General features: G+C 38.4%; 1 protein-coding gene across 1 annotated transcript in view; it reads left to right on the forward strand.

The window, feature by feature from the left end:
* Positions 1 to 26,098, forward strand: part of adcy2a (adenylate cyclase 2a) — a 55,379-nt gene that overhangs the window by 11,599 nt on the left and 17,682 nt on the right. Inside the window, exons 3-16 of the mRNA XM_031873711.1 lie at positions 4,541 to 4,702; positions 14,870 to 15,019; positions 18,975 to 19,123; positions 19,343 to 19,454; positions 19,856 to 19,983; positions 20,791 to 20,949; positions 21,158 to 21,290; positions 21,381 to 21,560; positions 21,659 to 21,702; positions 21,891 to 21,971; positions 22,260 to 22,329; positions 22,587 to 22,684; positions 22,897 to 22,981; positions 25,709 to 25,846. Of these exons, the coding sequence (XP_031729571.1) occupies positions 4,541 to 4,702; positions 14,870 to 15,019; positions 18,975 to 19,123; positions 19,343 to 19,454; positions 19,856 to 19,983; positions 20,791 to 20,949; positions 21,158 to 21,290; positions 21,381 to 21,560; positions 21,659 to 21,702; positions 21,891 to 21,971; positions 22,260 to 22,329; positions 22,587 to 22,684; positions 22,897 to 22,981; positions 25,709 to 25,846 (1,689 nt within the window). The remainder of the gene's footprint in view (positions 1 to 4,540; positions 4,703 to 14,869; positions 15,020 to 18,974; positions 19,124 to 19,342; positions 19,455 to 19,855; positions 19,984 to 20,790; positions 20,950 to 21,157; positions 21,291 to 21,380; positions 21,561 to 21,658; positions 21,703 to 21,890; positions 21,972 to 22,259; positions 22,330 to 22,586; positions 22,685 to 22,896; positions 22,982 to 25,708; positions 25,847 to 26,098) is intronic.

Here is a 26,098-nt window from a genome sequence, read left to right on the forward strand (position 1 = left end):
GTGTGTGTGTGTGTGTGTGTGTGTGTGTGTGTGTGTGTGTGTGTGTGCACACACACACACACACAAGCTTTTTCATTACTGATTGCATGAAGAGATGTAACTAACATTCATATCACTGATACCAGAATAGGCTCTCTGCTTATGAGATTAAAGCATAATGAATATACTGTATACTTAACATATATATATCTCCATAACATGACTTGAGAAGGACTGTTTCTCCTTTCACAGCTGAGATGGTCAGCAAAATCTATTTTGTACCAAAATCAATCAGTGAATATGTGTGGTGCGTTTGCGTAGAGTTCAACTTTTGATTAACTTTAAAGTGGCTAAAATCGATTATATTAGCAGCTAAAGAGACAGATATTTCTCTCACGAGTTGGGAGAGACCAAAACAGAGCTGTAAGACAGTTCATTTTGGACTTGCATTCATTAAGTTGCGGAACACGAGATTCATAATACTTCCGATAGAAGCACCCATGATCTGATCAAAATACGGCAATGACCTTCAGCTCAACAGTCAACAGAAAAAATTCGATGAAGGTCAAGACATTTACAACGCATCCTATCAAAATTAGATGGATATAGGGCTTTGAATTGTGACGCCAAAGGTCATTGAGTCAATGGAGCGCCGAAATAAAAGGAAATTGCCTTTTTTATTTTACAAGTTTTAAGTTTTTTTTTTCTTAAAATTGAACCGGTTAGTTACCGGTTAGGCTCAATTGGTGTCGAAAGCATAATTAGTCAAGTCCCATCATGCATTGTTTTCTGTAGACCACCAGCCAGCTAATAAAATTGAACAAGTCGGTGTACTTTTAAATCTCATTCAGTGTTTGTGCAGGGATTTAAGATGTGGTTAACATGACTAGTTCTGAGATATGTTATATGATATTTACATCAGTGATGGCATTTTTTAATCTTGTATTGGCTCTTGCTGTTTCAGGTATTATTCTCTATAGGCAATTGTCCATAACATGGACTTCTGACTGTTACTGTCAACGAATGTCATCCAATATGGTCCCCAAAAGCACACAAAGGAAAGTAAAAATATATTGAAATTCAACACATCAGTATACAGTAAAATATAACATAAGTTCAGTAGTGAATGTGTAAATTATCCTTTATTAACCACATATGTCTTTAATTTGTCAAGTGAACATTATCATGTCATAAATATGAGGAAGAGAATCAGCTGGATAGGAGCTGTGGCAAAGTGAGAGGGAAAGGGAAAGATATTGAAGAGGATTACCACTGAAGATGGGTAACAAAACTGTAAGAAATAACATGACTTGTGTAGTTTGAATTTCTTCATTTACAAATTCATATATTTAAATTACATAGCTCTGGATTAGACAAAAACTAGTCGATTTTTATTTCAGTGGCAGGAAGTGAGCTTTCAAAATAACTGTTATTTGTGTTGACATCCACATAGATAAACGGCGAGACTGTACGAGAACAAGAGATGGTTACATTACAAACATCAATGTCAGTACAGTACACTGTCAGGTAAAATAAAAATCAGAGGGTCAAGTATTCCTCAGCTGTGTTGTGCTCACCATACAGTTTGTATACAGTACACTTTCTATTTTCAAACCTGAAATCAATTGGATGCTTATCCTCTCCCCACAAAGCCCTCTGTGTTTGCTGACGGTGGGTAGATGGGCTTATCTGTGTGGTCCAGCCTCCACCCCTCACTGGGAGTTGTCTGGACCCTGCATTATCTCCTCCTTTCCTTCTTTCCGTGTCTCTCGATCCCTCCCATGTCTGTCACACAAATGCTCAGACGCACACAAACTCCTTTGTGAGTATACAGCCGCCCTCATTAGGCTTTAGGACAGAGGAGGTGCTGAAAGCAGAGTTGGGGTAAAGGAAGAAGCCTGCCAGGATGGAATAGTACAGAGGAGGGTAGATGGCGAAACTAGGACAGGAAATACTCACGGAAAAGACAGGCTACTAGATGGGGGGTGATACAAGAGAGGGAGGCCGAGAGAGACATGGAAAGATACAAGATAACATGTAAAGAGGAGCAGTAGTTGAGCCATTTCCTTAGATCAGGTTGGTATTTTGATTCTAAGACACTGGAAAATAATATAATTTATTTCAACACCTTAATTTATTTCAGCGATCAGGAACAACATGCCCAGACTGATTGTGGAAATTTTAGAACCAAGCACTTTGGCTTTATTTGTATCTACAGTATTGCATTTAATTCTGCATCTTCTCTATAAATCAACCAATCTGTCCTTTTGCTCAGATTTAGTATAGCTAGAAAAGAGAGAGCATATGTCTTTTTTAGGGCTAAATAGCAGGCGCGCACACACACACACACGCACACACACACACACTCCATCACTCCACATTGTAAATCTAGCCTGTAAACTAATCTCTGCCACAGACTGTAGACTAAAAGCCGGATGTAATCTGACACTGCATCTCTATAGCTTATTTTATGAACCCTCCTCAGTGTGATTATCAAGGATTGATTCATGGGGCAGAAGCAGAGTTGACTGAACCATGATGGACCACAAAAAAGCCTTGTCCACTTAATTGTCAGAGAGGGTTCTTATGTGGTTGCCTTAACCACACTGAAGGAAGCTCCTCACTGTTTTATTACTGCATCAAGTATCAATTATGCAGGGAAACTCAGTAGGTGTCTCTCCCCATGCAGCCTCTCCATTATCCTGGGTACGGTTTCATGATTCAGTAGCTGCATTGGATTTCAGAGCATTCATTTAGAAAAAGGCTTTATGGACTTTAAGCAAATTATGTTGCTGTGCTAGATGATGTTTGTCAATTAGCAGCTCTCTCTTATATTAAGAAGTACGTTAATACTTTCTTATTCCTGACATTCTGAATGACATTGAGAATAAACAGTACGTTTCTTATTCATCCGAAGATGAGAAAATCTAAATAATCTGTTGCATTCTTAATCTGTTCTGTTCTGCACTTGCATCATATTGTAAAACTTTAGATGTTTTGTGTTTTTAGAGCATTTCTGGCTCTGTAGGCATTTTGACAAGGTCGAAACAAGGAGCTGGCAAACTGCCACCACTTTAGTACACTTGCAATAATGTCACAGCCACTCTTGTGGGGCTGGACGATATGGCCAAAAACGTTATCATTATGTATTTTTTATATTGTTAAATATCACAATATATACTTCATAATAATAATAATGCTTAATTTACACTGTTAAGAGTATTCTCTTTAGGACAAAACCCTTCATAAAAACAAGAAGTTTAATCATGGTTTATAATTAATAATTATTTATAATCGGAATTATGTACAGTATATACGACTCTTCTTGCTGGCCATGTCACTGCTGCACGCTGAACATGTGCATCTGAGACTTTGCGGGAACTGGACTGAAATGAAGAAAGTAATGGAATATCTGTACAGTATAACTCTTAAAAGGAACATTAATAATAAATATTAGACACAGCGTCTAGTCTGCTAAGTCCAAAGAAGACAACTAAGACTTCCGGTGTTTTTTGTGTATACAGGAAACAAATTATTTGTGGCTTTTAAAACAGATCACTGTTAAAGCCTAACGCCGATATATATATTTGTTAGGAGGCTGTAGAATTTCATATTTAGTGAAATTATGTGAGGTGGGTCACTAGAAAATTAGGCTACATTTGACCATTTAGTCATTAGTGCTTCACTGTCTGCCAGTGTTCATATGCATTGTTTAAGTTTCCGTTGAGTTGTTTGTATGAATTAAAACTTTTGCTGTTATAAAGGTCCAGGTTCCAGTATATGTTTCGATCTTGTTCACCTCTTGTTGACCTTCTGTCTGTCTCCGCAGCTCTATATTGACTAAGTTCTGAATCATAATTGGTCGCTCAATGTGACTTTGAGACTCAGGGAGCTTCTTTACTCCTGATTGCTACGAGGACTTAAAGGTCAACTCCATCTGCATTCTTTCCGGGATTTTTCAAATAGAAATGCCCACTCAGCCATTTGCAAAAAACAATGACGTAGATTAACAAAGTAAGCTAACCTATAAGGTAGTGTTGCACGGTATACCGGTACTAGAAAAGTATCGCAGTACCCTGCTGTTAAAAATGGTACAACAGCCCATTTTATTAGTACCAATATTAAAAGAATGGCAGTGTTTTTAATAAGAGCCGTATTTATTCCCAATTTCCCACCAAAGCCTTGTCTTAAAGGGATCACAATATCTTTTGGTATTTGCTTACATTCACTACCATGGTCAGCTATTAAGAAAGTATCATTGTAGAACTGTCTTAGTCACCAAAGCTTAAACAGAGGACGTACTGTTTGTTAGTTGCTTTTCCTTTCCTCTTCTCTCTGATCAGTGATGTAGCTGTACATAAATAAACGTAACTTTAGCAAGCAGTGTTGGTGGCGATCAGACTGGGGCCATGCTCTTCCTTTCTCGCAGGACTGTCCACACTGATATTCTATTTCTGTCTGTATTTTCCTTTCTTGTGCATCCATCTCTCTTTCTCATTCTCTCTTTTCCACTTTCCTCTGCAGGTGTGTCATAAGTGTGTGTCTCTCTCTCTCTCCACAGGTGTCATTCTTCCTGTTCATTGTGTTTGTGGTTTACACCATGCTGCCGTTCTCCATGCGGGACGCCATCATCGCCAGTGTCCTGACCTCCGCCTCTCACACCATTGTGTTGAGTGTCTGCCTGTCCACCACAGCTGATCACGTGGAACCAGTAGTGTGGCAGGTAAGGCGATCAAACATAAGTGTGGGTTAATAGTAGGAGACACATTGATACGGAGAGACATGACAGAGACTATCCTCAAAATATGCAAACACCACTGTGTGCTTGAACTCAACATAATTAATGAATTCATTATTCAATATTATTTAGTGACTTGAATAATGTATAATTGGGTGTCGGAACAGAAATATTTACTTTCTTGCTGAGAGATTATTGCTCATGAATGTATGGCAAATATGTACTGTAGCTGGAGCCAGCAGCCGCTTAGCTTAGCATAAGAACTGATAACAGGGGGAAACGGCTAGTCTAGCTCAAACAATTTGCCATTTTCTGGGGGGGTTATGTACAATTATGTGCCAGAACCAGTACCTTCCTGAAGTTGGTAACCGGACATAGCCAAGAAACAGGAGTTGTTTCGTTGATTCACACATTTAGTGGACCTGTATTGTCATGTACTAGTAATTAACCTTTAAGAAAACAATACCATAGGTAAAGAATGCTTGAAGAACACTTTTGGAATTACTCAACCTGGGTTTAATTTTTCCAAGTTTTTGCTATACATTGCCATAACCGGTTGTCCTCAAAATCATATCTTAGTTCCCCTGTAGAGATTTATGTTCACAGGGAGCACTGCTTGCCAGTATTTTCCTTTCTTTTTTTATTATCCAGATTGAATCTTAATTGGTTTGTTTTTCCTTTCCAGACATTTAATATTTTTGGTCATTTTAATAATAATCATACATTCTGTATTTTTAGCAAACAAACAAATGTGACCTTTAAACTAAAACTGATTTAGCATACCAGTTGAGCGATGTGTTTTTTATACTTCATGAAAAGGTCACCCTTTCTCCAGCAGTATTGCTGTTTCAAGCGCAAACGTTCAGGCAGTTGGCACATGCTGGGAAAGACAAAAATAATATCAGAAAACCAATTATCTGGCTAATGCAGCCTTCAATTAATTTGAACTCATTCAAACATGATTGCAGAAGTCAATGATTGTCAATACACCTACGGCTCATTCCGACTAATGCATAAAGATAACATTAGTTTGACAACCATCTAATAAACGCTACACCTCACTGATAATCATAGATTTCAGTCCAGGATGCAATTCACTTTTCAGAGCCACAAAGGACATTTCTAGTCTACAAAGAGGCTTAGTTAATATAGTTATTATTATTATTATAATACCATGTTCACATCTCAGCCACCTCCCACATGTCAATTGCTCTGCTCTACGTGTATTGCTGTTTGTCAGCCCTGTTGCTCAGTCACTGTTCAATTGTTTCTACACAATAAATCATTTATCAGAAATGATTATTCATCTTAATGGTACAATTTTCTCTCGTATAATTCTACTGCCATTCTGAGTTTTTTTTGCAGGCACCACTAAATGATTGATACTGTGTTCAGCAGTCCAGCTTTAGGGAAAAAATGCTGTTTGGGTATTTGTTTTGAATGCTGTTTCTTAAAAAATAAACCAAAGGACCATTTGTAGTCTAGTATTCAAAAACCATACCACCTTTCAGATAACTGGAAAACATCTTGTTTGCTCCATACTTAATATAATGCGAATAATGACTGAATATAGTGTACTTGTGCAAATAGAGCTCTATCTTAGTACTCAATGATGATTCCTGTGCCTGTATCTTCATGTTTCTCTGTATTCCCTACTTTCAAACCTTCACAAACATTCTCTACTGCTTCTGTGAACTCTGCCGGGATAGCCTGGTATTTGGTCTACTTTTCTTTCATCTGTAACTGTAGCATTGGCATACTGGCATCTGGGCAGCCTGGGGCTGTGTGCTGCATGGTCACTATCTGCCAGCTCCTCTTGTGCACCAGGCCAGTTAGCCTGTCAGCATAAATCCAGTGGAAGATCTGCCTTTAAGAGTCCTTTTTAAGAGAATTTCCCTTGTAGAAATATTGAATAGTATCAGAATCAGTGTAAAAAGTATGTTGGATATAAATTACTCTCCAGTTGAATTCTGTAGGAATTAATTAATTATGCTATGTCTATCATTAAAATATGTCTTAGCAGAACATCATTTTTGCAGAAATAGGCCAAAAAAGAAACATCGAAAGGGTTGTTGTAGAGTTGTGCTTAATCATGATATGTAGCATACTGTAATGTTTGAAGTGGGAAAGACTTTGAATAAATGGCAGGCTGAGAAGAGGAAAAAAGAAAACGCTTTTAAATCGGCTATGGATCGAAGTAAAGGGTGTGATACCTTTTGATTCCACCTGCTATTGTGTGCTAATGGTAGTGCTAAAGTGCTGGAAGGGCTACTTTCTTCTAGCTGCGAGAGATCACTGTGACAGACATATTAAGAAGGCAGTCCTAGTATGTTTTTATGGTCTGTGTGTGGCAAGTTCCAAAGATTGTTTTTGGAAGTTGACAGCTTGCTGCTTAATCGGCAGTCGAGATGGCATGTTGGGCAAGATGTGACATTGCCAAGGAACAAAATGCCCACTAGTAAACATGGACTCCGCCAAATCCTGGCTGCTCTACGTTATCCCCATTTTATTTGTTGTCGGTGACAGTCATGTTGTAGTTTTTTGAACATCCTCAGGGCCAAGTCTGTATTTGTGGTTATGATGATGACAGGATGAAATAGGCATGATGTATTATGGTCATACAGTATGTGTGTAAGGCAACCGGGCACAGAGTTTCAAAGATGACTTTCATATGAAGATGAAGATTGTCCCAAGCATGTCCCGAAAAATGGGACCATACAGTTGTAAATGATGCCCTTCATAGACATTCCAGATGGCTGCAACCTGCACACACATTTACTAAAAGAGAAGTCGGAGCATCAAAGTTAATGAAAATAATGATTGAAAATAATACGGAAAACAATAAACCCAATAAACTAAACAATTGTAGAGAGAGCTGGGAGGTCTCATGCGTTGTCCCTGCAATCCTGCCTGTAACTACATTGTTTTTATTGTGGGTTTAAAAACAAGCCACTCACTCACAAAGCTTTCATTTTCATTTTCTCCAGTTTTCAGTATCTATGTTGGTATTGTAATTAAAATAGTAAACATTTCAGACAGATGTAGCAACATATATGGTTTTATTTAGCTCCAGGCAGTTTGGCTTGTAACTGTAACTAACTAGGATTATTTATCAGTTGCTTGTAATCTACCTCCTGTAATGTATCTTTGTAAGCCTCTCTTGCCCATCCTAACTTACACTGATACATGTCTGTGGTAATATTTGTAATAATATTAAACCAAATGCATACTAGACTGTATGTTTCATCCCAGCGTAATGTGAATAAGCGTATCATACAATATGTACCTTACATCTGCATTAATATACTACTATGAGAATATTTTACATAAATTCAAGATAATTTTTAAGTAATTCAGGCCCTTCAAAGGCATTAACAAATTAAGTACTCAAGATGTGTAGTGTAATATCAACACTATTAACAAAGAACTCCCACGCTTAGAGATGAAAAAAGCCCCCTTGAGGAAATGTAACAAAACATAAATGGTCATTATTAAATGGTCTTTCTATATCTTCAGCTGTGAAAGGCTGATATCTCCCTTTTACTCTGAAACATGCGACACAGTGATACTTCATTGCAGTAAGTGATCCAAACTAACTGCTGCTGTACAAAGACTTCTAAGCAATCTACTAATCATTTTATGTCGCCTGATTTGATCCGTTCCTTGAGATTAGACCTTGAATTTCCATTCAGTTGTAGGCAAAAAGATCCTAAGCCATTTTATATTTGTTGGGTATCATTATGAATACTTGTAATTTTCAACATGTACAGTAAAGCACAGCATGTACATTTGTGCGTCGTTGCATGTGTACAGTAGTTTGACAATGAATACAGTGAGATAATGGGTCAGGAACTGTTGCTCTACTGTTTCTGCTGTACTAGCGATCCCTGATTTATTGCTGTGGTTGTATCAGGTCACTGGGTGATGTCACAAAAAGATTCAATTTGATGAAGTAGCTTTAGTTGTCATTTATTTAATTTGCCGGGTTAGCCATTTTTATTTTATCCATTAACAGCTTCCCAGTTTTTCCAGAAAATTAACTACATTGTTATACGTCTCAATATTACATTTTAATATCATACTGTCATAGAGGGTTTTATCCATATTGCCAACTCCTGTGTACAGTATGTGTTTCTGTCTGTGTGTGCTTACTGTGCATTTGTTTGTGTCAGACAGAGAGAGTGCCTGCATGCGCTTTCCTCCTCTGTGTCTCTCTGGCAATTTGCCAGTGTCTGTCCAACCCTTTGTGGCAGGACAGGCTCAGACCGACATGTTCCTTTTAAGATAAGAGCAGTGAGGTTGGGTGACAGGATGCTCGAAGGCTTATGTGTCAGAGGGTAACTATACTGGACAGGCATGGGCCGCTCCAGTTTTCAATGTATCATTTGCCGAGGCGAAGCTAATAGATATGTAGCACTACAGCATGCTGTTCAATCAGATGTCAAATTGGCTAAAATAGCCAATTTGCCTTTATTACACTGAATGTGACTGAATAATTACCTCTGGCTGGCCACTGAATGGAAGATTTTTTCTGACGCTATAATTTGTTTTGAGAGTAAATTGCTTTTGCCGGTAGCAATATCAATTGAAACGACTATGCTAAGAATGTGCTGTTGATTTTTGCTCAGTCGACTTCTTGTTTGTTTTGGTCTTCGTCAAGCTGCCATCAAATTACTTATTTTGTCTGACCCAAAACTCAGAAACCCACGGGTAAATCCTTCCATTTGAGTTGCAGACCTACTATTTTGACTGCACTCCCACTTGAATTGTGAATAACAAAATGTCTCTCTTAATGCATTTTCCATTAGTTGCTCACAGAGTTGGGGATGTTAAGGTCGTTGGTTCATATGCTGTAATCTGCTGGGAAGTACTTGGTGAAGAAGATTAAAGAAAAAAGGTTGAGAAATTCTGGCCTATCCCTGAAAAATCTGTTGTTTGGAGGCACTAGCATCTTGAAAACTGTCTTAAATACTTCAAGTTAGCCTGCGAACTGTTGATCAGATGATAGTAGCTGTTTTCTCCTGTTACCAGTATTAATGCTGAGCTCAGCTAACTGGCTGCTGGCTACATACAGTATTTATCAAATAGATGTGCGAGTGTTATAATATTCTCATCTACTCTCAGCAAGAAAGTGAATCTGCAAATTTCTCAAAATGTTAAACTATTCCCAAGAAAGCCCAGACATGCATGCACCCAGGCACATACACTGACACACACATCTCACATTCAGTATGCATGCATTTGTGGTGTTTTGAATTTTGAATTTACTTTAATTAAGCTCAGCAATTTGTAGAAAAAAACACACCAGTCTGTCCTACCAAGGATTTTGTAAATGTCAGCCATTAAATGTCCACAATCTTGCTCTAGTGTGCATATAAACTGCCCAGAGGGTATTTAGTGAGAAGGAACTACATACTGACATCTCCACTTTGTCAAGTCCATTAAACTTCTGGCTCATTGGAGTCTTAATGAACCAGCACATTTATTGAAGAGGTGAAAGCCCTCTGTTGGGTCCAGATTTATGTGCATGTCATATTTAGAAATATTATTATTTTATTTTTTTTTTTACATGCAGTGTGTACAACAGTGATATATTGTTGCATTTTTACATTGTTATATTCCTAAAACTATATTCTTCTCATCCTAAAAGGTTGGAAGTAGGCATGGGACGATATGAAAACGTTATTATCCTGCCCAAAGTAATCACTTCACCTCACATTTGATTAAAAAAGGCCGATACTGCCCCTGACTTTGTTTACGTTAAAAGCATTTTCTCCCGTTCTCCCTTACACTGACTATATGTTTGCTGACTTGTATCTCACTGTTCTTGTCGTCCTCTTGTTATGTTTATGTATTGTCTCTTGTCTTGCAATAAAATAAAAATATAAAATAAAAAAGTTGGTGACTCTTTTTATTTTTTTTAAGTGAACATCCTCTTACAGTGAGTGAAAATCCAACAATCTTAAATAAGGTAATCATAAATCATAAGGTCCACCTGCATAAATGTAAAAAATAGCATCGCAGAGTTGTACGAGTCTTTTCTTTCTTACATAATAATTTTGTGTTTTTTTTAAATCAGGCTTTATTTTTCACTTCTCTACCATGATAACGAGATTAACAACCTTTTCAAGTCCCTCATGTAAGGTCATTAATGATTAAATCGATAATGAAAATTCACCAAAATCAATTTATTGTGAGTGTTTATTTTTATTGCAATATAATCCTATAGTCCTATCCTTAGTGGGAAGAATGATCTGACTACTTGATCTAAACATATACTTAGTATTTCCACACAGCTCTTTTTTACAACAAGTGAATGCTTGTAAACATAAAACATGTATTATGTGACAAAGATCTCTTATCTTCAAGTCAGCTTTTTTAATATATTCAAATTTCATCCTAACTGACGTTACCCCACAGTGTTTTTAAATCGCAACCTCCCCTCTCAGACCCCAAACAACCTTCATTTGCATTATTTGTGAATAATTGTTGAGTGTTAAGTCGCCAATAATCTATCACAACACTCGCACTCCATTTAAGCTTCATCTGATAGAATTTCACATGGACACTCAGCAGTAGCAGCTGTTGCATATTACAAGGATTACCTGTTTGAGGGAAAGTAAGGCTTCATTTGAATCCAAAGGAAAGTTTTTACTTTTGCTGACTTAATCTTTTGACTTTCATTGGTTTCTCGTTTCTTCTCTTTTTTAAATTTGAAAATAGAGGAGACGTGAGAGACCACATGCTTTCATTGTATGTATCCCAGGAATTCGGCTCTTGAGAATTCATGAAAAGTTTATTTTTTGTTGAGATTTGCAGTCAGTTGCCACTAGGTCATTCAAACAAGACTCACTTTCACGGTGATCTTAGTTAGTTGTCTTGCTTTACGCATGGTATAATAATAGCCTCTCTGATTTAGATAATCCCAGAACCACCATAAGGGTTCAAAGCCCTTTAGAGACCATTCTCACCTAACCCCGCTGTTATCTGTAATTGGGTACCAGTGAGGTACGGATGATTCACACAGCTGACCTTTGAGACAGCCTGGGTTGCTGTCAGTGTCTTGTCTAACAGATGTCAGCTAATAGAGTAGCACCACCTCCCCCCCCCCCCCCTTGCCTCAAAGAAGTAGTAATTTACATCTAACATCACATGTAAGTTTTCAGAACTACAAAATTGCAAAGAGGTACTTCTTGCTGATGTACTTCTTGCTGATGTTTTGGGTTGTCTAGTGCAACTATTTTTAATTGGCAGACTCACAGAGAGAATGAATGGGTAGCTGAATGGATTTTTAATTAAATATGAGTACGCTTTGAGGTTATTTAAAATGTGATCATGAAATATTGCATACAACATATGTACCGCTGAAAACCCTTTTTATAAAGCAGCTTACAAAAGCCCCAGTCCATCTCCTTGTGCCTGCTTTCAGTCATTCGGTGTACTTGTCTGAACCCTGTGCTCTGCACACCATTCTGTAGCACAAAGGTCACACTGTTTTGTTAGACTTTCTATGGAAAATAAACTCTTGAACTAAGCCAGGCTTGGAAATATAATGCTTTTTTAATTCGGAGAAAATAACTTTCAGTGTTTGGAAATGTTCAGAGAGGAGACAATAAATTCAGTGGACAGCAAAAGGGACGCCTGGCCTAAATACGGTGAATAGATGTGAACATAAACACAGCCAGCAGGCCATGAGCATGGCCTCTGCCTCTGATGTTTGCTTTTGTCAAATATAAAGGAGAGACAGGTGCATTCAGTGTTCAGTACATTCATAATATATATAGTGAGTGTCTGAACATACAAATCAGATTCATTTTTCTCGGTAGGGGTATTTCATACATGTTGAGAGTTGTTGGTTATTATTACAAAATTGATAATATTGTTGTTTTATAGATGTTATGAAACAGTTATCGAGCTGTGCTGATGAGCACTCATTGTCTTGTTATTCAAGATGGAATAACAGGACGCGTCATGTCTTCACAAAAGGAAACCGTGAAAGCACTGACACTGCTAGTAGAATTGGAAGACAAATTTTGCAACCACATATGAAATTCGTCTATGTGCAGATCATCAGTGAGAGGTACTTGTACCTACAGCTACACATGTGTTGTGTAATTGCACTTGCTTTTATCTGTCTTGTAGCTCAAGAATATAGAATCTAAACAGTTTTTCAATGTAAAAAGTAAGATTCACTGAAGGTTTTCTTGCTTTAAAATGTCTGATGCATGAATCTTTTCATACAATTTACAACTACCCTGGTTGTTAATCTGTTGGGCGATGAGCAAGAGAAAGAGAGAGACTATTTCCAGTGGTCAGTGTGACAAGAAGGTCATCATTATACTGGAAAGAAAGAAAGGGAAATTGGTGTGAATGAGATAGGGCAGGGAAACTTTTTTGTAGTATGTGATGGGGGAGAACCATTATATTTTGGATTAAATTGCAAAATATTGAGCTCAAGGATATTTGGTCTCCTGGGTCTTTATACATTCACCTGTCGTCACTGGGTCATATTCTTTCACAATAGTTTCTCTAATGGAGCCTCCTGTGTAGTGCTGCCATGGGGATGCAGGAAATGTGAATGAAAGTAAAGTACTGTTTTGAATCGAAAATAAACAAAACAGACTTCCCTTTTTGCAGATCACAATTTGCACTCTGTGGGTTTAGTGAAGAGCTTTGGTTGGAGAAAGCATTTATCCTTATGTGTCATATTGTGTCGTTTTGTACGCTCTGCTGTTATGGTGGGATATTGACTAAAAAAAGGGGACAGTGTAGGCGATGAGTTCCGAACATGGAGGGGCAATACAATTGCTGTTATCTTTATAATTGTCTTCTGACGTCAGCTCTTTTAATTTATCCGTTCCTCATGAATCACTGAATACCAATATACCACAACTTGTCTGTTGGCATCACGTACAGTATGTGTCATAAATATATCATTGCTTTTCCTTTTATTTTTACGAAGAGTCGGGCATGACAATGTGAATACTGGAAGTACAGTATACAGTAATGCTTGTGGCACTGTGAGGCTGTAATGCTATATGCACACAGTGGGAAAACAAAATTGTTGAATGGAAAAAAAATAGAAACATCCTTGCTAACATCCTTAATACTAGTGGGGCAAAAAACTCAAGTTTAGCTTTGGGGTGACGTCGGAGAAAATGCCAAGTTAGCAAAATCAAAGCACTTATCTCCTAATGTAAAAGTTTTGATCGTGCGGAGCTACATACATCTGTGATGCAGGGTGCACATAAGCGAGTGAGCAAGGCACTTTGTATAAGAGAGTTATTTTATGTAATGTAGTTGTGTATGTTTCTGTGTTATGTCAGTGTTGAGCTCAAATAAAGCTGATAGCAACAGATATGGAAATATCACTGTCTGGTTGATTGACCAGATTCATTGCTATCAGCAATTAGAAAACTACAAATGTACCTTTTTGTTTTTATTGAATTCCACTTAATTCAATATTAAATTAATGAATATATAAATATGTCTATGAAAAAATAATGAAATGAATAAATGGGGCAATACATGTATGTATAAATGTGTCATTTCGTGCCAGATTTCAAACATTAGCCCTAGATATTCTTCTGAAGTCTGGATGTATTAACAAAGATGTAGTGTAGTGGGTCAGGAAATGTTGGCTACTCATTAGTAAAGCTACTTATAAATACGGGTAAGACATGAGTGATTAACAGCAGCTTTGTCACTTCAGCCATACCATGGTCGAATAGAGCCTGTAGTGGGGTGTGTGTTTTTTGTCGTAATAACACTAAGAAAAACAGACGGGCCTCCATGTGTACGATGAACCTGAACCGGGCGCATCATTAGCCTCTGCTTTTTATTAGCAGTGTGGAGGGAAGGTTGATCAAGCAACAGTAAAGCCGATGCAGGGATGATGCTATTTTAAGACAATGAACAGTTGAGCAGGAGTAGCATAGAGGTCACACGCATCCATTTACCCTATCTTACCGTTGCACTGTATTTCTTTATCTCTGACGTGCTGTGGAAACTGTTTTCTCTGAATAACTCATTCACAAGAAAATTAATTAATTAATTATTAGTCACACATTCATTTATTTTACTTGAAGATTAATTATGCCTGCTATTTATTTATCTAATACCAGCTTTGTCTTTTGCTCTGTTCCCATTCAGATTGTAGCCAATATTATCATTTTCATGTGTGGCAACATGGCGGGGGCGTACCACAAACATCTGATGGAGTTGGCACTCAAGCAGACTTATCAGGACACCTGCAACTGCATCAAGTCCCCAATTAAGCTGGAGTTTGAGAAGAGACAACAGGTAAAGTGGTCATCAAGTATTAATGAGCTTTGAGACATTGAAAGTCTGGCATACAGTGAATGATTAAGTAGAGTGTTGCTAGTGATGATGATGGTGTTGATTGCAATAATGATAAAAATGTATACGAATGAGGAATTGATTATGTCTGTGTGAGGCAACGAATGAGAGAATAGATCACTTAAAGCATTATGGCACGCCCAGGACTTGGAGATTGATATGTAATCCAGAACCAAATAACGTGTTGTTCCAAAAATGCACTTGGTCTTAACAGTGCAGGAATTTATGTCTTTGCTTTGCTTGCAGAATTTTACCTCAAATCTTTGGGTCACAGAATATGGTAATTGTTAATGACCTCACTTAGTGTGATGATTATGTTGAGTCCCTGGAGCCTACTGCATGTGCTACAATCTCTGTAGTAAAAGCTTTTAAGCATCCTGTGGCTGCTGGCTGAAATCTTTGCAGTTGATTAACAAGATATAAGAACATCTGCAGCCAACGAGTCCCTCTGCATCGGGTCTATGGACAACCATGCATTGGTACTTTCTGTGTGTGTTTGTTTTGTGCAGCATGGAAGTGATTGGGTATTGATACAGTTTCAGACAACTATATGTGATTCATCATGACAACATTTTCAGAATTACATTGTTCAAACGTAAAGGGGCCCTACAACTTGAGTTAAATGTGCCGTTGGTCACATACAATATCTCAAACACTGGAGATAAGACTTTCACAAAACCTGTGAAAATAAATGACCTCATTTGTTTCATTACTATTCATTACTACTGTTCGAGAAACACAAAGTAACATATTTGGTCTCCTTCAATGTTTTTTTCACATAAATCTATTGGATTCCTTTTTAAAATACATTTGTTTGCTATGCCATTTTAAAGCCCTTTGAAATTATATAGAAAAATAACACTTGAATCTATTAATGATGTGTAGCCACCAGCAACAATGTACAGTGTCAGGGCCGTAAGTATTTGGACTGTAACACAATTTCTCATTTTGCCTCTTTACACAACTCCAGTGGATTTGAAAGGAAGCAGTCAATATGTGGTGTAAGTGTAGACTTTCAGCTTTAATTCAATGGATAAAACAAAAATATCACATTAACCGTTTAGGAATTACAGCCATTTCTACACAGTCATCCCCATTTTCAGAGGCTCAAAAGTAATTGGACAAACTAACATAATTGTGAATATAATCATTATTTTTAATACTTGGAGGAAAATCATTTTCAGTCAACGACTGCCTGAAGTCTGGCACCCATAGACATCACCAAAAACTGAGTTTTTTCCCCTGGAGATGCTTTGCCAGGTTTTTACTGCAGCCTCCTTTAGTTTCTGCCTGTTTGTGGGTCTTTCTGCCTTCAGTTTTGTCTTCAGAAAGGGAAAAGCCTGCTCACTTGGGTTGATATCAGGTGACTTACTTCGCCAATTGAAGAATTTTCCATTCCTTTGCCTTGAGAAGCTCTTGGGTTGTGTTCACATTATATTTTGGGTCATAATCCATCTGCACTGTGAGGCGCCATCCAATCAGTTTTGTAGCATTAGGGTGAATCTGAGCAGATAGTTTAGCCCTAAACACCTCATAATTCATCCTGCTGCTTCTATCAGCTGTGACATCACCAATGAACACCAGTGACCCAGTTCCATTGGCAGCCATACATGCCCATCCAAAGCACTGCCTCCACCATGTTAGACAGATGATGTGGTTTGTTTCAGATCATGAGCCGTTCCTTTCCTTCTCCACACTTCTCTCTTCCCATCATTCTGGTACAAGTTAATCGTGGTTCCATCTGTCAAAAGAATCTTGTTCCCAAACTGGTCAGGCTTTTTTAGATGTTTTCTGGCAAAGTATAATCGGGCCTTGCTGTTCTTCAGTGTTACCAGTGGTTTGCACTTTGTTGTAAACCGTCTGTATTTAGATTGATGAAGGCGTCTCTTGATTGTAGACTTTAATGCCTACCTCCTCCAGAGTGTTTTAGACTTCAGTAGATGGTATGAAGGGGTTTTTCTTCACCAAGGAAAGAATTCTGCGATCATCCACTTTAGATGTCTTCTGTGGTCTTCTGGGCCTGTTGGTGTTGGTGATCTTGCCAGTGCATTACTTATTTTTAAGAATGTACTAAATTGCTGATTTGGTCAATCCTAATGTTTCTGCTATCTTTCTGGTTTGTTAAGTGTTTTTAGCCTAATAATGGCCTCCTTCACTTGCATTGACACCTTTTTGGTCCGCATGCTGAGAGTTCCATGGACCAGCTACCAATTGCAAATTTAACATTTTAAATCCTATTATCTGCATCATTTGTCATGAAATAGTGACAGAACCGACCACATCTGGCCATGAAACCGTTTGTCAGACAAACCTCTGTGGGGGATGTGGGGGACTGTATAAAACGGTTCATGTAATATTTTTGTTTTATCCATTGAATTAAAGCTGAAAGTCTACACTTACACCACATATTGACTGCTTCCTTTCAAATCCATTGGAGTTGTGTAAAGAGGCAAAATGAGAAAAATTGTGTCACAGTCCAAATACCTATGGCCCTGATTGTATTTATGTATTGTATGTCTGCCTGCATGCTTTTCCCCACATGCTGTGTGTAAAGTTGGAACAGTTTAGTATAATAATCCAGATGAACCGAGGTGGTGCTGCTGCTTATAAGCAGCGTGGCTGTTGATTAAATCGTACTGCTGTGTGAGCCTGGGATGAAGCTTGCTTTTTGCTTTCGCTGTTTCAGTTGCAGCTTTTGGATACAGTCAGATGAGGATGAATCCAGCTGTTTTTGTGAAAGCCCAGGACCGGGGTGGTGCTGGTTATCCCTCTGGTGAATCCAGCTTGTGTTGTTTCAACTTCTATGAGTGAAGCTGTGAACGCTTTGGGTGGAGCTTTTCACAGTTGCCCTGGAGAGCTACTGCTGCCTGCGACAGATGGTAGTAACTGTGCACTCCTCTCGGGTCACCATAATATATGCTGTTTGCTGCATGCTTTTATCCAAAGTGCCCTGCAGTACAGTGAGTGCATACATTTTTGGTGCGAGTGGTCCAAGGGGGACTATGTGAATCATCATAAACCCAGAGCCCCGGCAGCGTTTGTTAGCAGCCACCACCATGGTCCTCTCCTTCACGTAGAAATGCCTCCGCAGCGGTGGAGGGAGATGATCAATGGTACAGAAAACTTGTTGAAGTTGGAGGTGACATTGGCTTAATTAAGTGTTTTCTCCAATCTTGAACCTCTCACCCTCAGTTGTATTTGCTTACTACTGTGCAGGTTAGCTTGGAGTACATGCCTACAGTAAGACAAATAATTAAGCTACCACTAAATAAATGAAAAGCTGTGAGGTGAATAACGGTTCAGTCTGTCTTCAGGTGGCTTTCAGCAAAATAATGTGCGCTATAAAACAGTTTTTTTTCTACCTTGATAATTCATTTGGGTTATAGGAAGTCAACCTGACACAATGTAGTGCCCAATTAATCATCACACTTGAAGCTATAAAATGGTGACAACTTTTTGTCTATTGTCATCAAAGGTGAATGCTTCAGAATTTAATTTAATTTAATTTGCTGGATGTGTAAAATCTTTTTAGTGACAAGTCGAGGTCCATGTTGATTATACCAAACTTTGGGTCTGATAGTTTATTTTGTTGCTAAAGTCAAAGCTTTGTTGTTTGTATTTGGATTAGTTCTAAGCAAACTTAATTTTGGGTCATGCCACTCACAGAATAAGTGATTGCTGATGAGAAAATGAATCTCTGAGACAATTCTCTGAAGGTTAAACAAATAAACCTTGTTTGGATGTGTCAGCATTTGAGTGTTACTGCACTTTCTTTTATGAAACCATGTAATATATTGCAAATGTTGATTGTTTTCAAATGTAATAATCTGCTTATTCTTCGTTGATATTCCTGACCATCCCTGTACTGCTTCTTGTCTTTTTGTGTCACTGCCACTAGGAGCGTCTCTTGTTGTCTCTGCTGCCAGCTCACATTGCCCGTGTGATGAAAGCTGAGATCATCCAGAGACTGAAGGGCCCAAACTTCGGCCAGATTGAGAACACAAACAACTTTCACAACCTCTATGTCCAGAGACACACTAATGTCAGGCATGTATCATTTATTTTAATTACCATTTAAATGACCAAGCAGTACTGTAGTGTACTTTTGAAGACACTTATGTTACACACACTGTGTATAATTATAAGAGTACAGATTTACATATAGAGCAGCCCAAATGTATATCCATGGTTTTAAAAGTTAGAGTTTTCCTGGAAGACATTAAAGCATTATATAATAGTATGTTGACTTTTTTCCCCCATCTCTAGTATACTCTATGCTGATATAGTGGGCTTCACACGGCTGGCCAGTGACTGCTCACCTGGAGAGCTGGTGCACATGTTGAATGAGCTGTTTGGCAAATTTGATCAAATTGCAAAGGTAAACTTTTCATTATTGGACTTTGTCACTTATGAACACTTCCTATCAAAGTGCTACTTTTGCGTCTTAATTTGTGCAAATACATCATACTCACTGTCACACCATTTGAAGAGTAGACATTTTTTTCCTTAACTATAACAGATAAACATGCTCCAAAATCATAAAGCAGGAGCTTCTTTCTGTTCAATCATATATAAATATATAGAGCCTTCTATTTTTAATAAAGAACATACTGTAGTAATGTAATGTATAAGGCATGTTGAATGTAAAATAAATGTGAGGGTGGATTTAGCCTCAAAGTTTATTATGTGATTCAATTAAAAATCTGCCTGTTCTGTCTGTCAATGGGACCTTTATGTGACCCTGTGTGTCTGAGCTGTCATCCACCTTTTTATATGCAGGAAAATGAATGTATGCGGATCAAAATCCTTGGCGACTGTTACTACTGTGTGTCCGGCCTGCCAGAGTCTCTGCCGAACCATGCGAAGAACTGTGTGAAAATGGGTCTGGACATGTGTGAGGCCATCAAGTAAGTACCTGTTATATAACAGAGCTGCTGAAGAAAGACAGTCCCTTTTATTGAAACGCTTACCTACAAGAAGCACATCCAATACTTAAAATACATCTTAGTCAATCAAACAAACATCCCTCAACTCTGCAGTACTGATGGTGGGTAGGCATTTGGCATTAGTGATGTGAAAATATGTGAAAATATCTGACCAGAAATTAAATGGATGTAAATAAATGATGAAAAAGATTCACAGCAGTGGCTCATTCGTCATACTCCAACCACATGAGCACTCAATGCAGAAATGAAATGCCTCTTGCAGTACAAAAAAATCACCTCATGCTGATTCTTGTGTCTGTTAACTCAGCTACGACCTGAAGACTCTCAAGAGTCTCATTACACTTCTGGAAATTTTAGGTACTACTTTTTACTACCTGCATTTCAAAGATTGTTCAAAATTGCCGGATATGCCTTTAAACACAATGTTAACATGCATTGGAACATCCCGACCGGTAATAGTGATCAGCACTTGCTTACCCATTAGCATTAGACTTTTCCTTGATTGTCTATTTAGCTGCATTGTGTGTGCAGTGGTAAGTGTGAGATCTGGTCTCACCCGTAGCCATCAGACTGAGACAATGGGGAGGGGGCTGCAAGAAAATGAATGGACAGAGAGAGACTTTAAATAAAAAAGTTGAATTGAGATAAAAATCAGCACCATTAAAGTCAGAAAGAGGCATTGCTTCTCTTTTCTAACGAGGTATGTGCTTTGTGTGATGATGTTCAGTTACTCCACATTAGTAAGACTTGGTTTTTGGTGCATGACAGGAAAGTGCGAGATGCCACTGGGGTTGACATCAACATGCGCGTCGGTGTGCATTCTGGGAATGTCCTGTGTGGTGTGATTGGACTTCAGAAATGGCAATATGATGTTTGGTCACATGATGTCACGCTGGCCAATCATATGGAAGCAGGAGGTGTACCTGGGTGAGTGAACTGGAAAGTAGATAGAGGCACATGTTAACATTTGCATAAGGTAAAATTCTTTGATACCTTTACTTTACCACACTTTATCTGCATCAGTTTTGTCTGCTGGGTTACTGTCGACCCTTGCTGAAGAGATGCAAGAAGAATACTCAAATCCAATCTTTATATTCAAAGAAAGCCATTTATTGATCAAACTGTTCATTGCCAGGCGAGTCCACATCACCTCAGTGACACTGGAGCACCTGAATGGTGCCTATAAGGTGGAAGACAGTGATGGGCAAGAAAGAGACCCTTACCTGAAGGAACATGGAGTCATCACTTATCTGGTCATTAACCCAAAGGTACTGTATCACATCCATCACATTCAGTGAAATGAATGTTGGACATTGAATAAAATGCAATAAAATGACACTATTTCCGTGTTTGTCCAGGTGGAGAGTCGGAGCCCACAGCATCATCACTACCGTTCCAGACACACTGTAGATGGAGCGAAGATGAGAGCCTCCGTCAGGATGACCCGCTACCTTGAGTCCTGGGGAGCAGCCAAGCCGTTTGCCAACCTGCACCACAGAGACAGCATGACCAATGAGAATGGGAAGATCAACACTGCTGTGTGTAATATTTTCTACACATATGTTGCGATTTAGTTAATGGGGAAAGTTCAGCTATAGCATATAAACCCCTCTCTCTCCTCTTGTTCTGTGTCTAGGATGTGCCGATGGGGCAGTATCACTTCCAGAGGAGATCAGAAAGGCAAGCTGCTAATTTTACAGCTCCGGCACAATTTTCTTTGGCAGGATTATCCTCATCCCTTAACAGTACAGGGACAGACGACAAGATGTTTAATAAGACTAGACTTCTGCTAGAGGCTTTGATGTGTGTGACTAATATTATGTGAACTTAAAACTTGAATCTCTTTTTCTTCTTGTTACCCATTAAAGAACAAAGTCTCAGAAGAAACGGTTTGAGGAGGAACTGAATGAGAGAATGATCAGGACCTTTGATGGGATAAATTCGCAAAAGTAAGGGGTCATATTAAAAATCGAGTAATTTTAGTATAATTGTGCAAACAAATAAAGTACAATCAAAAAGTCTTCTAAAACTGTAACTGATGAAACGTGGCAAACATGGCACATTAAAGCAAATGATGGCATGGACTGTATCTTAATGAGGTGGAAATTGTCTGGAACACCTGCCTCTTCTGAACAAAAATCTAATCTTGAATCTTCATTTTTTTGTACTAACACATCTCAATTACTTTTAACAGTGCCTGTATTCTCTGCTCTATAACTATACCTTTATGCTTACAGGCAGTGGCTGAAGTCCGAAGACATTCAAAGAATATCGTTATTCTTTCACAATAAATCCTTGGAGACGGAGGTACAGTAAGAGGCAGTACAAATATATTGGCACCATTCACCCCTGAGTGGATATATCTCAGTACTATTTTCAAAGAGAGTTACAGAACATGTCGTTACTGCTTGTTCCTTCGCCTACATTTAGCTTACCCTGAAATCTTGTAAATCACAGGGAGACTTGTGGTGTCTGAGTGCACGGTTGAAAAGCTTTGGAAGTTGCTTGGATATTAGTTGGAAAGCCTTTTATTGAAACTTGACCTTCTTTGTTTCTCCTTTTAGTACAGAGCAACAACCTTGCCGGCCTTCAAATACTATGTCACCTGCGCCTGTTTGATCTTTTTCTGCATTTTTATTGTGCAGATTCTCGTCCTTCCAAAGTACGTGAGCTTAATTTCAAAATATCACAAGAGTAAAATGACTATTGCTGCAATGTTGTACTCTGTGTTAGTGTGGATAACAGTATATTTATTCTTGTGCATGTACACTTTGCTATGTTTCTGTGCCTTGATAAGTCATTTTCACCTAACGACATTCAACTTTCAGTGAACTAAACTTAACTTGATGACTTTGATATTGTATTTTTTTTTAGGACAACTGTATTGGGGATATCCTTTGGAACGGCTTTTCTCATCCTTTCCTTGATCCTCCTCATATGTTTTATAGGACACTTTGTGGTAAGTAAATCCATTTACTGCAAACATCATTGTTTTAGTAGTGCCCTTTCTCTGTTTCCTTTTCTATTAAAACCTGTATTTACCCAAGATATGCCGGCTCTCTAGTGGTACACTTTTGTGCTGTGTTGTCATAGTAAAAGGCACCTGAGTGGTCCAAGTGCCCCTCTGGTCAGCTGAACGGCCCATTAAGTGCCATGGTTATTGGCCTAAGTACCCCTCACTTTTACCTTTGGGCAAAATGTAATCCTGAGCCTGTGCATGACCACAGCCTCTGCACACCACTGCTTTGGTTCATGCTTCAGGAGCAAACACACCAATCTCAACTGGATGTTGTGAATCTGGGGTTTACAGCATACTTGATATGTTTAAATTCTAAATCATTAAGAAAAGGCTGGCTTCATTTTAGTTAGTCTTATGATGTATTTAATGGGGGTTAAGTCCTGCTAAAATACTTCTAACAATGAAATCGCTAACAATGCCTTTACACCTTTTAAAATGGAATCAATATTGCCGCAGTTGGATCTAGCCACTGGAAGACGGTGGCTTCAAATGCTACTTCAGCTCTCTTCTGAAATATTCACTGTCTAGTAAAAATAGATGAAAGACCAACAGAAGGAAAGAGAATGAGGGGGAAAAAGAAAAAAATAATTTACTATTGTAACATTATAGGTGCAATACAATTCCACAAGCCGCAGGCCTATACAACCCATTGCACCCAATGTCTTATCTTTAAATCTTCGCAAGTGAGAATCTGCTGCTTTGCTCTGAACTGTGCTCCCTATGGATGTTGCCCAAGGCTCAAAAGCAAAACACAACACTCAACAGCTAATGTTGAAAAAGCCTCCTGCGGTCTTTTGCTAACTATATTTGGCATTGCTGAGTCTTTGCTTTGGTTCATGTCATGTTATTTGCTACTATTGTGGAAAATACAGCAGTTCATCACAGTTTATTCTAGGGCTCCTGTGTAATAAACCAGAATCAGCCTGTAGTTCATAGATCCTTTGTGAATAGGAACATTAGGCTCTATAATCAATATGCATGTATTTTCCTTGGCACAGTGTCTTTCAGTTTCAAGAGAACATTCGGTTCTTTTGTCCCAGCCTCATGTCGCAAGATGGGATCAGCATGGGATTATTCCTTAATTTCCAATATAGCATTTTAGGACAAGAAGACGTCATTTGAAAAGTCAGTGACTCAAATCTTGAGTTTATGAATTAAGATCATGAATGAGAACTGTATAATTTCAAAATCAATCATGTGGTTCTGCTGAATTTGATAATTATAGGCTGAAGATGGTGGGAAAAATCTAAATAATACTTATTCGTACATGTATTCCTCTCGCATAGTTTTGGATAGCATTTGAAAATCAGACAGTGTGACAGTAAAACAACACCCGCATGCTTCCCTGTGAATGTACTGTACTTAGTTTTTTCATTCTCGCACAAAGTGAGGTATTGACCTACATAGCATGTCTTGCAGAAACCTTGTCACTGTTAAGCAGGGAATGATGATGGGTACCTTACAAAGGTAAAACATGCCAATTTGATAGACTGAATTACAGAATTCTGCTGGTTCTGTGACTGTGTAACTTGAAATCTTTAACTTATATCAACCCTAGCAGGTTATTTTGTCTTTTGTCATTCAAATGTTTTATTAAAGTAATAAAACAAACTAGAGGGGATTGCATGCAAATGCCTTGTTTTCAAAACAAAATGTGCCCCACTAGCTCCACATTTCTGGCAATCCTGCCGGTGCATGATACAGTCTGCCATCCTCACTTTATTGTATTGTAATTCACATGTCTGAGCTATTCAAATGTCACATTAACTCAGCCCCAGCGAGGCTCAGATATTGCTCTGAGATGACCAAGCAAATGATTTGTACTTTCACTGTCATTGTCTCGCAATGAAACGCATTCAGCTGAAGGCATCGCTGCAAAGGGGAAAAGTTAATTGACTGTAACAGGCCCAGCCATTATTTGCAGAAGCATGGGAAGATTTCATTTTTGTATCAATGATAACTCCGTAATAAACAGTATGTCAACATATTAAAATCACAATGATATATAGTGTGTTGTCTGTCAGGTAATATTGCTGGGTTAAAATGAAAAGCATGATTGCACAGTGTGTCTCTACGTACAAACTTATAATGATTTGAGTAGTGAAGCAGGAGATAGAAGCTAGTCAACAACCCCTTTAAGCTTTGCTTTGGTTTTAATGCAAGTTAGAAAAAATATTGTTGCAGTCAAACTGAATGGTTAGTTGGAAGCTATATATGTGGTTTGTTTACATCATTTTATATATGATGGAATCACTCGCAGTGGTCATTTTGTAGCACAGTTATTGCATGCAGTTTGAAAGATATTGCAGTGTGCACCATTAATTTGATAGGACCCCTCTTTTCACAATTGTATGCCTCTTGATCTTGTTTATTGGCGCCGCTGAGGCAAGTAGGGGTTAATCAGTAATAGGTGCTTCAGTGGGTGAACTTACATTGTTTATTTTTTTCACAGTAATTGTTTTTTGTCAACAGAAATAATTGATTTGTTATTGCATATGTCTGCTCATATGCTATAGATATTTGAATTAGTTAGTCTGTGCTTCTGTTCCTTGTTGCTTCATTAGCAAATTTGAATGTTTCCACAACCCTTACGATCTCAGCTCCCAAGTCCTCTGTTGTTCTTCGACTCATGCACTCTTGTATTGTGCGCCGTTTGTGTCCCTGCAGCACTGCAGTAAAAGCGCCTCCAGTTCTTGGACGCGGCTGCTGAGGTCATCGGTCATTATTGCCAACAAGCCATGGCCCCGCATCACTCTCACCATGACAACCACAGCTCTAATACTCATAATGGCAGTCTTCAACATGGTAAGTAAGGGAGCAGTAACACCAATTAGACTTCACTAGGAATGAAGCATCACAACCCTTCAGATGACACCCCCCCTGTTATTAACTGCAGCGCAATTAGAAGGTAATGAAATGCAAATCAATTTAATTCTTGTAAACAAATAGGAACCAGGGATGTTTAGATGTTTTGCAAAATTATATTTATCAAACTTATTAATACTGCTGTGTTACCGAGTGTGCTTAATATAAAAATAACTCAAATCTTTCTTGCTA

Source organism: Anarrhichthys ocellatus, unplaced genomic scaffold (genome assembly GCF_004355925.1).
Source record: "Anarrhichthys ocellatus isolate YVR2014 unplaced genomic scaffold, GSC_Weel_1.0 scaffold74, whole genome shotgun sequence".
In the NCBI taxonomy this organism is placed as follows: domain Eukaryota; kingdom Metazoa; phylum Chordata; class Actinopteri; order Perciformes; family Anarhichadidae; genus Anarrhichthys; species Anarrhichthys ocellatus.